Raw genomic sequence first — 13,449 nt, 5'->3', positions numbered from 1 at the left:
TTTGCCACCCAGACAGGAGGAACCCGATGTGTTTCCTTGACTTTCAGGAAGGCCAAAGTCCCACAGATCTGAGTGTCAGGCTTTCCTTTCCTAGTCTTCTCTCACTGCCTAGTGAGTGAAGGGAGGAAAGGATTTTAAATCCTCTTGGATCCTGGAAATAATATGCAGTTACTGCTCTTTAGAGTGATTTTACTAAACTGTCTCATGCAGAAAGAGCTTGACTAAAATGCTGTATTTTTTTATTTGTACTTCTGTGCTAGATGGTGGCCTGCAGAAGTTTGCCATCCGAAAAACGTTCCCCCAAATATCCAGAAAATGAAGCATGAAATCGGAGAATTTCCTGTGTTTTTCTTTGGTTCTAAGGATTACTATTGGACGCACCAAGCACGGGTGTTCCCTTACATGGAGGGAGACAGAGGGAGTAGATACCAAGGGATCAAAGGAATTGGAAAAGTCTTCAAAAATGGTACATAGCTAAAAGTAAACAAAAATAATCTAGGGATATGCATGCTTTGCTTTCTTCACACATAGCCTTGGGGTCTGCTTTCGTACAGTTGTTTTACAATATTGAATTAAGGAAATTGTTGTGGTGTCCTGGGCAGCAGCCACTATTACTATCTTTGAATGAAAATATTATTTTCATGGCTTTTAAAAGACTAGGGTCTAATTGGAATTATTTCCGATGATTTTTGCTTTCTGGAAAGGAAAAGGAAAAGTGTAACTGGGAGACTGAAAGAGTAAAATTTGTACACATCTGTTGAGAGCATTAACATCTCAGAAGTGTTGTTTGTAAGAAAATTGAGTGATGGGACTAGGAAGCACACAGTTATTTGTTTAACACACGTGAGAATGAGCAAGTCAACCCGGGGAGAGTAATCCCCTTTCTGGCATTTGTGTTGATGTGACAATCTTTTTCAGCTTTGCAAGAAGCTGAAGCTCGATTTCGAGAAATAAAGCTACAGCGAGAAGCCAAAGAAACCCAGGAGAGTGAACGCAAACCTCCACCATACAAGCATATTAAGGTAAAGTTTGAGGAAATTACACTGGGTACTCAAAGGTCTCAGGCAGCACTGGAGAGGAAAAGCTGAACTGCGAGCTGGGGACAGGTTGTGATGCTGTGCTGGTAATTGTGCTTTTACAGTCCTGCTATGGTGAAATTTTGCTTCCATTGGAACACCTAGTGTGGCAAAAACAAATTAGTAACCGCCTTAATAACTCTTACAACAAATTCAAATGTTCTAAAGTGATACATGAACTATTTTAATGTATTTTTTTCAGGTGAATAAACCTTGCGGTAAAGTGCAGATATACACTGCTGACATATCTGAGATTCCCAAGTGCAACTGCAAACCCACAGATGAAAACCCTTGTGGCTTTGATTCCGAGTGCCTCAACCGGATGCTGATGTACGAGTGCCATCCCCAGGTTTGTCCAGCGGGAGAGAGGTGCCAAAACCAGTGCTTTACAAAGCGCCAGTACCCCGAGACCAAGATCATCAAAACCGACGGGAAAGGGTGGGGTCTGGTCGCCAAGAGGGACATCAAAAAGGTATGAATTGTTCTTGCCCCAGCGGAGAATCGGTGACCTGTGATGCTCTCTGTGGGTTTGGTATATACTTTACTAGTGATACTTGGTATCTTCCAGGGAGAGTTTGTGAACGAGTATGTGGGAGAGCTGATTGATGAAGAGGAATGTATGGCAAGAATCAAATATGCACATGAAAATGACATTACCCACTTCTATATGCTTACTATTGATAAGGTAGAGTATTTGACACTTTTTTGCCATTATTTAGTTATTATTTTGATCCTTTTTCCTCCTGTTGATCATATTGGTAGGGCTCTCTGCTGCCTTTGATGTTCCACAGTTTCCTGTATTCATAGCATTGTATCTTCTGTGCCTGTTCTCTGCATTCTATATGTATATAATGCATCTCATTAGTTCTGTGTTATGTAATAAAGTAAATATTAAGGTCTATAAGTTTTGCTTTGTTGCTTGAAATCAGATGCAGCAAAGTATTTACCTGCCTAGTCTCAAAATGAAGTGTTGGGGAATAGTAGTGATACAGTTTAAAGAATTACTGTTAGCAGTGCTTTTAGTAAAATTTCAACAACAGAACATAAAATTCTCACTTGAGAGAATGTGAAATAGAATTGTGAGGCTGTGTCTTATATTGGGTATTTAATATTTTTTGGATCTTTCTGTCCATTTCTTAGTTTATAACAAAACTAGATGTGTGCTTTTGTAGAAACTCTCTTTCTGAAAGCACTCTCTGCATCAGTAGCCAGCCAGTACTCCACAAATTGATTCTGCAGCAAATTGTTGCAGCAGATTAATTAACACATGGAATTAATGCAGCACCTGTGGTTCTGTGCCCACTTCTGAGTATTTTCTTTCTGAGGAGAAGAAAGCAGAGAACCTGGACAGTAGAAGGTATTGATTACATATATTATATTGCTTCAGTCCCCCCCCAAAAAAAGCTACTTAGGAGAAAAACAAGAGCTGGCTGCCAGTACTGCATTTCTTTCAGTCCCAACCACTATTCTTTTGCCCAAGACTGTCCTGCTCTGTATTTCCACATCTACTGTTTTCATTAAACCTGTGACTGAGGAGTTCCTGTTACTGGAATTATCACCAAGGAATGATGAAACCACATTTCTCTGAACACATAAAAGTTTCTCACCCCTCTACTAAATTGACACACATCAGTGTGTTACATATCTGAACTGAGAATGTATTTGACTCTTGCTGTAATTAATAAATACTAATTGTGGGTCGAGCTGCCCGTGCAGTTGGAGTGGCTGGGGGTGTGTGCACATAGGCATGGCAGTCATGCCATGTGCATTATAAAAATGAATTAGAGGGAAACTATAATAATATTTCATTAATTAGCAAATCCCTCTTAAGCAGCTCTGCAGCGAAACACAGTTCTGGCTATTTCAAGATTTTATTTTGTTAATGTCTGGTATGTTCAGAGGAGATAGAAATTAAAAAGCAATTGTGTGTAGGGATGGGATTTTTTTAGTTTGCCAAGAGCTTGTTTTTGTTTTAACTAGGCTGATTTGGGGAAAAAAAGCTGGTGCGAGACTGATAATCTCTGCAAGTAATCATGCAGTGACTTGGTAGATGCCATAAAGCATAGTATTTGTAAATGCCTCACAGCTTTGTGAATGCAAAGTAAAAGATAAATGGACTCAGTCTGAGTTTTGAGCCTTCCTGAGGGAGGGGGTTCCTTAGCCACCACAGTGCTCACAAGAACACTTATCCTGCCATGTGGCTGCGATGGGTGCTGGGAAAACGTGAGCTAGAGCACAAGTATTGCTTTGGGAGTGTCACATTCCAGGCCACATGGGACACTACAGTTTTCAATACAACATGTACCATCGATCGTCTTTTGTGCTCTGGGTAGCAACACCCTGTTTGTTCTGAATGCAGCTACTGAAATCATGTACGGATTTATTTTTTTTTTGTGAGGGGGAGAGAAAAAACATTCATTCTGTTGCTGGTCTGATCTCCTCCAGGACCGTATTATTGACGCTGGCCCCAAAGGAAACTACTCTCGGTTTATGAATCACAGCTGCCAACCAAATTGTGAAACTCTAAAGTGGACAGTGAATGGAGACACTCGTGTCGGGCTGTTTGCTGTGTGTGATATTCCTGCAGGTATGTCAGCTTCTCTTGGGTTTGGTTTCATTCCTTAAGTTAAACCTTTTCTGCACTTATGGGTGGGACAGTCGTGGTTTAACTGATTCAGTGCAAATATTTTTATAGACAGCTCAGCAGTCAGAGAGATGCTTCGTAACCTGCCTTTTACTTCAGTGTTTCTTAATAGTGAGTCCCATGGTTGCTTTTTATTGCTTCCTTCTAGAAAGGGCAAGTAACCTTAGTAAGTTAGTATCCTTACACTCACTTTGTGTTGTAGAGCCTAGCTTTTGTTTTGGAGATCTCAAACAGTATTTTGCATCTTTTCACATGAAGATAATAATAAACTTAAGACGTGGATGTAGGAGACTGCTTAAAAGTAGGTATGTTCTGGTTTGTGTACACACATGCTCACACACACATATATCTATCTATAACTATATCTAGCTGGAAGGATGGATAGATAGATAGATAATCTATATAACAAGTGTGTAAACCAAACACACGCACTGATTTGTGAAGTCAAACCAATTTATTTTAAAATGTAATTGCCCATCGTGCTGTGTGGGCATCTCGTTAATCATTGTCGGTGCTTATGAGCAGTAAAGGGGAGGAAAATCCCGTGACAATACATCAAGTCCCAAACCAGCAGACAGATAAGGAAAGCTGCATTTGTTTGTAATAATTTTGATAGAATTTGTTACCTTGTCCTTCACAATGAAAGGGTTTGTATTTTCTCACTCAGGGACGGAGCTGACTTTTAATTACAACCTTGACTGTCTGGGCAATGAAAAAACAGTCTGCAAATGCGGTGCCCCAAACTGCAGTGGATTTCTTGGGGACAGACCAAAGGCAAGTAATACATCAAGAGATTCTGACAGTCTTGTCTACTACCCTGGGTTTTTCTTTTGGGGTATGAGTGAGTGGACCAGTTTTATGTTGTGATAAGGGGTGATGATGCATGAACAGATGCTTTCTGTCCTCTGAGTTCAAAGCTTGTTGTTTCCCTTGCTGGAAAGATGGAAACATAGTTTTGCCAAGCATAACCTTGATGCTGAAGAATACACTTCATGCTGTAACAGTACAGTAGGTGATAACTGGTTTTGGGAACAGCCCAAAATATTTTCTACCACTTTCTCCTATGAGAAATTAATTACTTTGGGTCCTGAATAAGAAATACTGCTAGCTACTGACACTAGTTTCTGAAATCAAAAGCATTTTTTTAAAAAAAGGAGATTTCAGAAGGAATAACCTCCCCACTCCCACTTGAAACATGGGGAGGGGAAGGGTTGTAGGAGCTTTGAACTGACTAAGAATGCACCTAACTATAGTCAGTGAGATTATTCTGACATTGCAGTTTATATTTCTCCCATCTAAACCTTAAAATATTATTACTTTAAGATTCATTAAAGAAAAATCAGTTGAACTGAAGAATAAAAAATGTGACTTTTGAATGAGGAAAGAATGATATCAAATTATGTCAAGAAATTATCTGTATGATTCCTGCCAGGTTAGTTTAAAACCTGTAATCCAGCAGTTGATGGGGCTTCCTGAAGGACTGGAATAGGAGTGCAAAGGAAGGCACAAGTACCACCTGTGGATGTTCAAAAGCTGCACCTTCCTGTGGCCCTTCACACTGCTCAGTACCAGCCACTTCAGAGGGTGGACTGAAAATCTCCAGAGTTCACACAGTTGTTTTTTTGTTTAGAGATAGGCTTAGGGGAAGTTTCACATAAGCTTGTGATCCATTTACACAGACAGCCATGAAAAAATGAAATATTACAGTTCAGTTTTGCAGAGCTGTCTGCACTGGTAGATAGAATGGGCTAATTTTAAAGAAAGTAGGTAATGATTACTGGGGTAAGAGGGAGGGGAATGATGGTAGGGATGTTGAAAAAACATCCAGAATTTTACATAATTGGTGAAGTGCAAGCAGCAGAATGTCAGATTGAAATAGAGATAAGGTTTGGAAAATTCTTTCTATCATTACAGGCACAGCTACAGTTCCTGAAGTTCTGCTGTCTGTTCCTCAAAGAGAAATAGAGGCAGGTTCTGGTAATTCCAGCAGTAATATTCACAACTGGAAGAGAAAAATGGGTATTGAAGTGATTGGTGGTGCAAGTACAAAATGGGGGTAAATTAGCCACAAGTAGATCAGACTGGAAATTGGAAGACCTTTTGTCAGTGACAAGAAAGTGAAGGGGGTTTCCAGTAGGGAAGGTACTCTAGAGACAAGATCTGTTTTTAGGATGACTTTTCACAAGGGTCAGTGCGGGGGTTTTGCCAAGACAGATCAGTATGGTGAGGCACTGGACAGGTCTGCCCCAAGTCAAGTTTTTGGCTGTGTGCAGAGTCTGTCAGGTGTGCCAACAGCTTGTCTAGGTTGTGTTGTATTTTTGCTTTGCAAAACTGGCATTAACAGATTTGCATCTTTTAGAATTCTTCCACTAATGCCTCAGAAGAAAAAGGCAAAAAGACCAAAAAGAGAACACGGAGACGCAGAATGAAAAATGAAGGGAAGAAGGAATCTGAAGATGATTGTTTCCGTTGTGGGGATGGGGGCCAGCTGGTACTGTGTGACAGGAAATCTTGTACTAAAGCTTATCATCTCTCCTGTCTTGGTTTGGTGAAACGTCCTTTTGGTGAGTCAGCCCACCTCTTACACTTGTATAAATAACTCGTGCAGGTACCTCATTTATTGCATTCAAACCTTGTCAGGAGTGTCATCTTGAAAATACTGGGTTTGTGTGGAGAGAACTTTGCTCCTGCATCACATAGGAGCAACTTCTCCTGGATGCGAAGACAAAATGATGGCCTCCTCCTGCCTCTCTGCTAAAATGGGCTGTTTGCTTTACAAATGTAGGCAGTTGAGTACATCACCTGGTAGCTGAGTACATCACTGTCACAGGAAAGCTGTTTTATATCTGAGAAATGCATGAAGCCCTTTGAGCTCAGGCCAGAGGAATAACAGCAGCTTCTGAAGGAGGCGAGTAGGAAAATTAGGAGCAGCAGTCAGTTTGCATTTCTAGATATCACAGGAGTTACCTGGTTCCAAACAGCCATGTCAGGTGGGATACGAAGAAGGGAAGCAGGGAAAGCCTGTTATCCCAGAAACAAGTAAGACAAGGACTGGGTAAAGCATGCTGGGGCGAAAGAGCAGCCGTAGGTGAAGCACACCAGCCATCCCTGAGCAAAACTGGCAACAGACAGGTGAGTGCTGTAATAGGCAGCAGTTGAGCAGATGTTTGGGTGCTCTACTAGCCTGCAAGTTCTGTAAAATTTTGTTGAGTAAAGCCTGAATACTTTCTTCTAGCTGGAGCTGTCTGCTGTATTTAAATTGAGAGTATGTCAAGTGTGCTCCTTACAGCTGTCAGCTGAGCTTTAGAAGTAGGATGTAGCATTTTGTGTTGAGATTAGCCCCAGTAGTTGCTGTCTCATTTGCTTTGTCAGGAAAGTTGTGTGTTGTTCAGCTGCTGAAACACAAAACTTCTTTCAGAGACGATGCCATGTTTTACTCCCCACTCACTAATGGGCTCTTTGTTTTTTGACTGCAGGGAAGTGGGAGTGTCCTTGGCACCACTGTGATGTTTGTGGCAAACCTTCTGTTTCTTTCTGCCACTTCTGCCCAAATTCCTTCTGCAAGGAGCACCAAGACAGGACAGTACTAAATTCTATGTTGAATGGACAGTTATGCTGCTCTGAACATGTTCTCGGGGTGGATTCTGTTGAAACTCGGAAGACTGAGAAACCCCGCAGAAAACTGAACAAGTTGAAGCCGAGGAGAAAGAGGAACAGATGGATGAGAGCTGAATGCAAATAGTCATGGACTGCAGTTTCTACTGCTAACACTATCTTGTAGATAAGTTGTGAATATGACCAGGGAAGGACACAGTTTTACATATATTCTGTAAAGGTTACATGGGGGGGGGATTTTTTGTTTTGTTTTTATAATTCCACTGAGCCAACCACAGCAGTCTTCTGCTGCTTCTGCACTGATAACGAACTGCATAGTTCAGTAAACTTCAGGACAAACCAAACTTATTACTCAGCATTACAGTTACACTTGAATTGTTACGAATGTAAAATGTTCCCTCCAAAAGACTTGCAGTTTGGAGGTAGGTTAAAAATCAAACCAGGTAGGCGTAAACATAGTTTTTTTGAGATAGTATTTGTCAACCAACAGATGTTTAAAATAGTATATCCTTGAAAGAAGTTGTTAGCTCTCAAGTCCTTTTGAGTAAGAAATGGCTTGGTCTGTGGTCCCAATAAGATTTGCTTGCCTTGTGTGTTTTTGAGCAAGTGCTTGAATGCCAGTCATGGTCCAGGTGTGTATCTCGCTATAACCACACACACAACAATTTGTTTGTGCTCTTAGAAAATGATTATCAAACAATCATGTTCTTAAATATCCTTCCACCGAGAAGTGTAGTGCGTGGAAAGGCATACCCCATACCAGAGAGGGGAAATCCTACTTTGTTAGGGATTTTTTTTCTATACTGTTTTTTCCTGTGTTTCATCCCAGCAAAATAGAAGTGACTTTATCCTGCAGAGCTGTGCAAGTCAGGATTTAAAGGGATATTGTCTTGCAGTCTAGGCCCAATACCCTAGGAATTTTGTGTTTTAATAAAAGTAAATCTTACAAAACCTATTATTTGGAAAAAATTACTTGATCTTTTTTTTCCCTTAATGTCAGGTAAAACACAGAGGCAAACATTTCTTTGGAATGCTTGGAGTCCAAGCACTACAACTTTATGATAATGCAAGAAATGCCCAACGACAGGTAAAACCAACCCTGTGAATGAAACAGAAGGTGAAACTTGACTAAAGTGCAAAAACTAAATTCAAAACAACTAAGTAAAAGCAAAACAGATTTTTGAAGAAGCACGTAAGGAGGAACTTTGATACAAAATTTAGCCTGTCCCTTTCAATAAAGTTTGTAACTGGCTACTTGACTTGACAGACTGAAATTATTTGTTACAATTTTACAAGCTCTGCTCTTGACTATCATCACCACTGTGTTGTGTCAGCAAAGCTGTTTTGAATCCTTTGCTCTCATCAGCGTTGGGTTCTCACAGTGAGATTAATATACGAGATTTAGTATTGATGGAAATATTAGAACTAGGAAAAAACGGTAAAGAAAAACACCTGGCAGTTTTCTTCCCAGTGCATGTCCTTGGCCCCGTGATTAGGCAGCATTACAAGCACATTCTGACTTGTGCCATTGTCATCTACCCTCTGTGAACACCACGGGCGCCTCCACGTCCATTTAGTCATTTGTGTATGTTCTAGCTTAGTTTGCCTTTAATAGTGCAAAAACTCTGTGTAGCCCTTTTGAAAATGAAGCCTTGCTATATCATGAAAGTGTATGGTTTTTTCCCAAGGTATTTCTTCAGGAATTGATTGCAGATATAGTTTTTTTGAATTATTAAAATCCCCGTTTATTCCCAACACGTGAAAACTTTGGTTTTATTAGAAGGTATTAATTGAAAGAGGTTTTAAATGTTGCATTGCCGTATCCTGAACTCTTTTGTTCCTGTTTTGTGACCAAACTGCTTTGTTCTTTGAATCAGTTTTTATAAACACTGTTGGAAGGTTAATTTTTTTCAAATAATTTTGAAGAAATAGCACAGGTCAAAATCTGGGGAAGTGTTACATGTTTGCATTTCTTGAAATGGTATGCCAAGCCTTGCATTCGAGCTAAAATTCAAGATTCCTTAATTGGTTTTGAGGGAAACTTTCTGCCATGGGACTGAAGAACAGTCCTGTGCCTAAAATCAAAACCAAAAGATGGTACTATGGATGTTTCTCTAATATCGGGGTTTGCGGGGAGGAAAACGAGGTCAGGTAGTAAAGCAGAAATATTTTCCTCATTGCTTTTAAACAAAATGAAGGAATTTGATGTCATTGGGACCATTCTTTGAATACTATACCGTGTAAGGAAGGCTTTGTAAGAATACCTTTAAATAAGTTATTATAAAATTTTACATTCCATTGCTTTTATAATTTGTTAATTTCTTTTAGTTGGTGTGTTGCTTTTTCCTCTTCACTTGTAGGTGTAACAGCTCTGGCACTCTGGAACAGTGATGCCCCGGGCCTTGAGAGGCAGAAGCCACTGTCTCAAACCGTTACTGACGGGCACTGCTGCAGTAACACCCTCCGGTTTGGGATCAGGTACGGAGCCTGCAGCTCCCTGCCTGCCTCTCCAGTGGGGTCACAAGCACATTTATCACAGCAGGATGCAGGACAGCCACCCCTTTGTGTCTGTCTGTGGGAACATAAGGACTTGGGTGTCCAAAGCGACCCCTCCGAGCCCTCCTTACATTCACACAAACAGATCTGAGGGAGCGGCTGCTCCACTTCCCGCCTCCTTCTACCTCTTCCCTGCTCTTTACTACTCAACTCTCGGGGCCATTGGAGCTTTGCATCACTGAGACTGCAAACCAGGAGTTCCCTTTTGAGTTCCCAGCGATTCATTCCTTCTGCTGGGCACATGTGGATCATATTCCCCCTCAATACGTACTGCCCAGCTCAGCTCAGTCACTCACGTGGCAGTCTGGGGGAGTTTTAGTTTCTGAGTCAAGAAAGGTGGCGTTTAGGTGTGTTTTAATGAAGGCTTCTGTACCCTGCTCTGCAGCCTGGGAAAATAGGCCAAAGTTTTGTTTAAAAAAGAGGGCAAAAGAAAAGTTGTTCCGCTGTTTTCCTTCTCCCACTGTGCTGGTTTAAAAGTAAACCAGCCAGAGAAATGAATCCAACTCCAGAGAGATTGCAAGTCAGAGTTACAATTTACAAAAAATTATTATGATAGATGCAATGATACAGAGAAAAACTGGTTTTAACCGCCAAAGACAGATGTATAACCCAGTCCCTGGGACAGAGATGACCCCTCAGGCTGGGTGTGAAGGTGCTAATGCCTCCCCTGAGGAGAGTTATCACAGCTGAGTCTTTGGTGTGAAGACAAAGAAACACTCCTTGCGGAGTTCTTTAACACCCAGCTTGTAGGTTCAGGTGTCAGGTGTGCCCTGGGCAGCTGCTGCAAATGATCCATCATTACCAGTCCATCAGAAATGACATAGAGGGTGTAGGATACACAGTTTTGGTTATACCCACATGGTGATAAACTGGTCCCAGTCCCTGTAACTAAGACACCCACTGTTCAAATAAGAGGTAAAACAGTCTTCAAAAATTGCGCTTTCTCATGATGCAACTCAATACTTCCTGGTATTCAGCAACTTAAAAGGTTTTCTGTTATAAATTCATCTAAACAAAATCTAAGTGTGGCAAATTATGTGGCCTTAAATTATGTTCTCTGTGTTTTGCCCATCAAAGTAGCAAAATGTCTTTCCTTTTCCAGCCAAAAGCTGATACATGACAGCCAATTTCAGAATTTGTTGTTCTCTTATCACATGAGCAAGAATGGGAACAGTTTTCAGTTGAATATGTTAGATATATTTTCATACACTCTAGGAAGAATAATCAAATGTCTGTTTTGTTCAGTAGCTTTGTGTTCATGGTCAGGTTTAGGTTTTCTTTTTTTTTTTAATTTGAATTACTTGGAAAAGCAAAATATCTTGAAAGACGTATTAATGGGATTTTTCCACATTGTTGAGTCATATTATTCCATGTCTGACTGCTTGAGAAACTTCAATGTCTTATTAAATATTGAATTTCATTCCTAGTTATTTAAGAAGTTGCTAAGTCTTTTTTATAAAACAGCTCTGTATACTTATTTTTGCACCAAATTTTTTTCTTTAAAGAAAAATGATACGTACTAGGCAAGCATGGTTTGACAGCAACGGAATGGGGTTTTGTTCTTTCATAGGGAAAACTTACACTCCAGGACTTCCTAAGAGACACCATGGAAATACTGTTTTACGCTTACATGGAGGTGATAATGATTGTGCTCTGGCTTGTTTTCACAGCCTCTCTTATCACAAAAATACTGACATTTTTTGCAGTCCAGTTTTTCCTGTGAGAGCGCTGTGCTCATAATTTTACACTGAGCTGGAGCCACTCAGCCCGACCAGCGCCGTTCCCTCGGGTTCCTTTTGCTGTCACAGGTGCTGGTCCTGCTTGCCCAGGTGTGAATTTGACTGTTTTGCTTGTTCAGACAGGTTGGGGGTTTTTTTTGTGGGGGAAGGAGGGTCTGGTTTGGCTTCATGTGTAGAGTCTCCTATGTCTGACAGCAGCTACATTTTTTTAAAAAGCATTTCAGAGAACTGCTTTGATACTAGTGGCTTACTGTTCTGCTGAGCTCAGCTAGTGCTGTGCATCAGGATTGTGTCCCTTTGCTGCTCCCTGGAAAAACCACAGCCTTTTGCCAGTTGAGAAGCTTCATGTCTGTCTCCTAAATCAACAGCGTGAGGGAGACTGCAGGGAGGGTGCAGGGACCTGTGCCTGTGCTGGGGTTTGGGGAGGGTTGTAGGGACCACCTGTGTTGCTGCTGATCCAGATTAGAATCACAGAATGGTTTGGGTTGGAAGTGACCTTAAAGACCATCCAGTTCCAACCCCCCGGCCATGGGCAGGAACACCTTCCACTAGATCAGGTTGCTCAAATTCCCATCCAGCCTGGCCTTGAACACTGCCAGGGATGAGGCATCCACAGTTTCTCTGGGCAACCTGTCTGCAATGGCAGATGTACCTCTCTTGCCATCCATTTATTCATCTGACATAGTTGAGAGAGATCAGAGCACTGATATATTTTATATATTTTTTGAAACACACTAACACCTCCCCTGGGGAGAGAATGAGCAGCTGAGGGCAGGAACCACTTAACCCCCCACAGCTGGGTTATTCAGCCGACTGAGCTGCTCCAGGGGCCCATTAGTGCAAGACTGAAGTAGAAGTAACACCTGCTCCCCCCTCAGTGCAGAGTCATTTGAAAGCGTGGATCTTTTCATAGTAGGTACTATTTTTACAAGCACTCACAGAGCTGGTGAAGCACAGCCCTGACACGAAGGGTCACAGCTGGCTGGTCTGTCTGGGCTTACGCAGCACGTGTGTGCACGTCACTGTAGGAGGAAAAGGAAGGTGGGAAGGTTAAGAGGCCCCAGGTACTGGTTTCATGGAGCAGTTGAACCTGACTCCAGTACAGTCAATGGCATTTCTGAGTGCCTGGGGCACTGACCAGACATCACTGAGAGAAAAAGCACAGTAGGGAAAATACAGCAAAAGTAAGTTTAAAAAGAGAAGAGTCACCCAACTACACGCTTTGAAATCATCCCTGTAAAACACAAATCACATCAGTTTAACAAGATGGTTAAACTGGGCTGGGTGCACAGGAGAAGGCTTGGAGTGGCAGAGCAAACAGGTAGAAACCAGACCTGCTGCTCTCATGGGTGGGGGACGAATCAAGTGTCCAGGACCAGGGAAGGAACTTTGCATGGGCGTTTAGGGAATGGGTCTCATAAAGGCCCATCTCCTCAGCATGCAAAAATCTGCAAGGCATTTTTTGTGCCTGCACTATGCTGCTCCCTTCAAGTTGCTTTTGTAGCTCTAGTATGAAGGACCACCTTACAGCAGGAAACTAAAGAGATGTATTTGTCCCAAAATCAACCATTATTTTAGTTGCACGTTTGCCCACAGCTGAGAGAAAAGGGAAAGCTTTTTCCTTCCCTTGACTTACCCATTTGATAATGAGAAAAAAAATACAAATGACATATTAGTAAAAAGAAGCACATTCATGTTAATTCATGCTCGGGTGGAAGGGAGTGTTGTGTCACAGGAACTTCAATAACTGGAGCGGTCAGTCCTCACTCTGTTGAGCTGACTATTGAAATGGAGAGAGAGAAGTAATTGTTTGCTTCTG

At 41.5% G+C, this 13,449-nt stretch overlaps 1 protein-coding gene and 1 non-coding gene across 5 annotated transcripts in view; both read left to right on the top strand.

The window, feature by feature from the left end:
* NSD2 (nuclear receptor binding SET domain protein 2) overlaps positions 1–11,317 on the top strand; it is a 76,041-nt gene extending 64,724 nt beyond the window's left edge. For all 4 annotated transcript variants that reach the window (XM_064653428.1, XM_064653425.1, XM_064653426.1 and 1 more), the window contains 8 exons: positions 261–466; positions 919–1,022; positions 1,279–1,548; positions 1,645–1,761; positions 3,522–3,663; positions 4,388–4,494; positions 6,080–6,284; positions 7,197–11,317. In XM_064653428.1, coding sequence (XP_064509498.1) covers positions 261–466; positions 919–1,022; positions 1,279–1,548; positions 1,645–1,761; positions 3,522–3,663; positions 4,388–4,494; positions 6,080–6,284; positions 7,197–7,462 — 1,417 coding nt within the window. In that variant the 3' untranslated portion in view covers positions 7,463–11,317. The remainder of the gene's footprint in view (positions 1–260; positions 467–918; positions 1,023–1,278; positions 1,549–1,644; positions 1,762–3,521; positions 3,664–4,387; positions 4,495–6,079; positions 6,285–7,196) is intronic.
* Positions 3,246–3,376, top strand: LOC135413906 (small Cajal body-specific RNA 23). The gene has a single exon (XR_010430475.1). It is a non-coding gene; the product is annotated as a small Cajal body-specific RNA 23 (non-coding RNA).
* Positions 11,318–13,449: the final 2,132 nt, after the last annotated feature.

This window comes from Pseudopipra pipra, chromosome 4, assembly GCF_036250125.1.
Source record: "Pseudopipra pipra isolate bDixPip1 chromosome 4, bDixPip1.hap1, whole genome shotgun sequence".
Classification (NCBI taxonomy): domain Eukaryota; kingdom Metazoa; phylum Chordata; class Aves; order Passeriformes; family Pipridae; genus Pseudopipra; species Pseudopipra pipra.
This window is presented reverse-complemented; position numbering and strand designations above follow the sequence as displayed.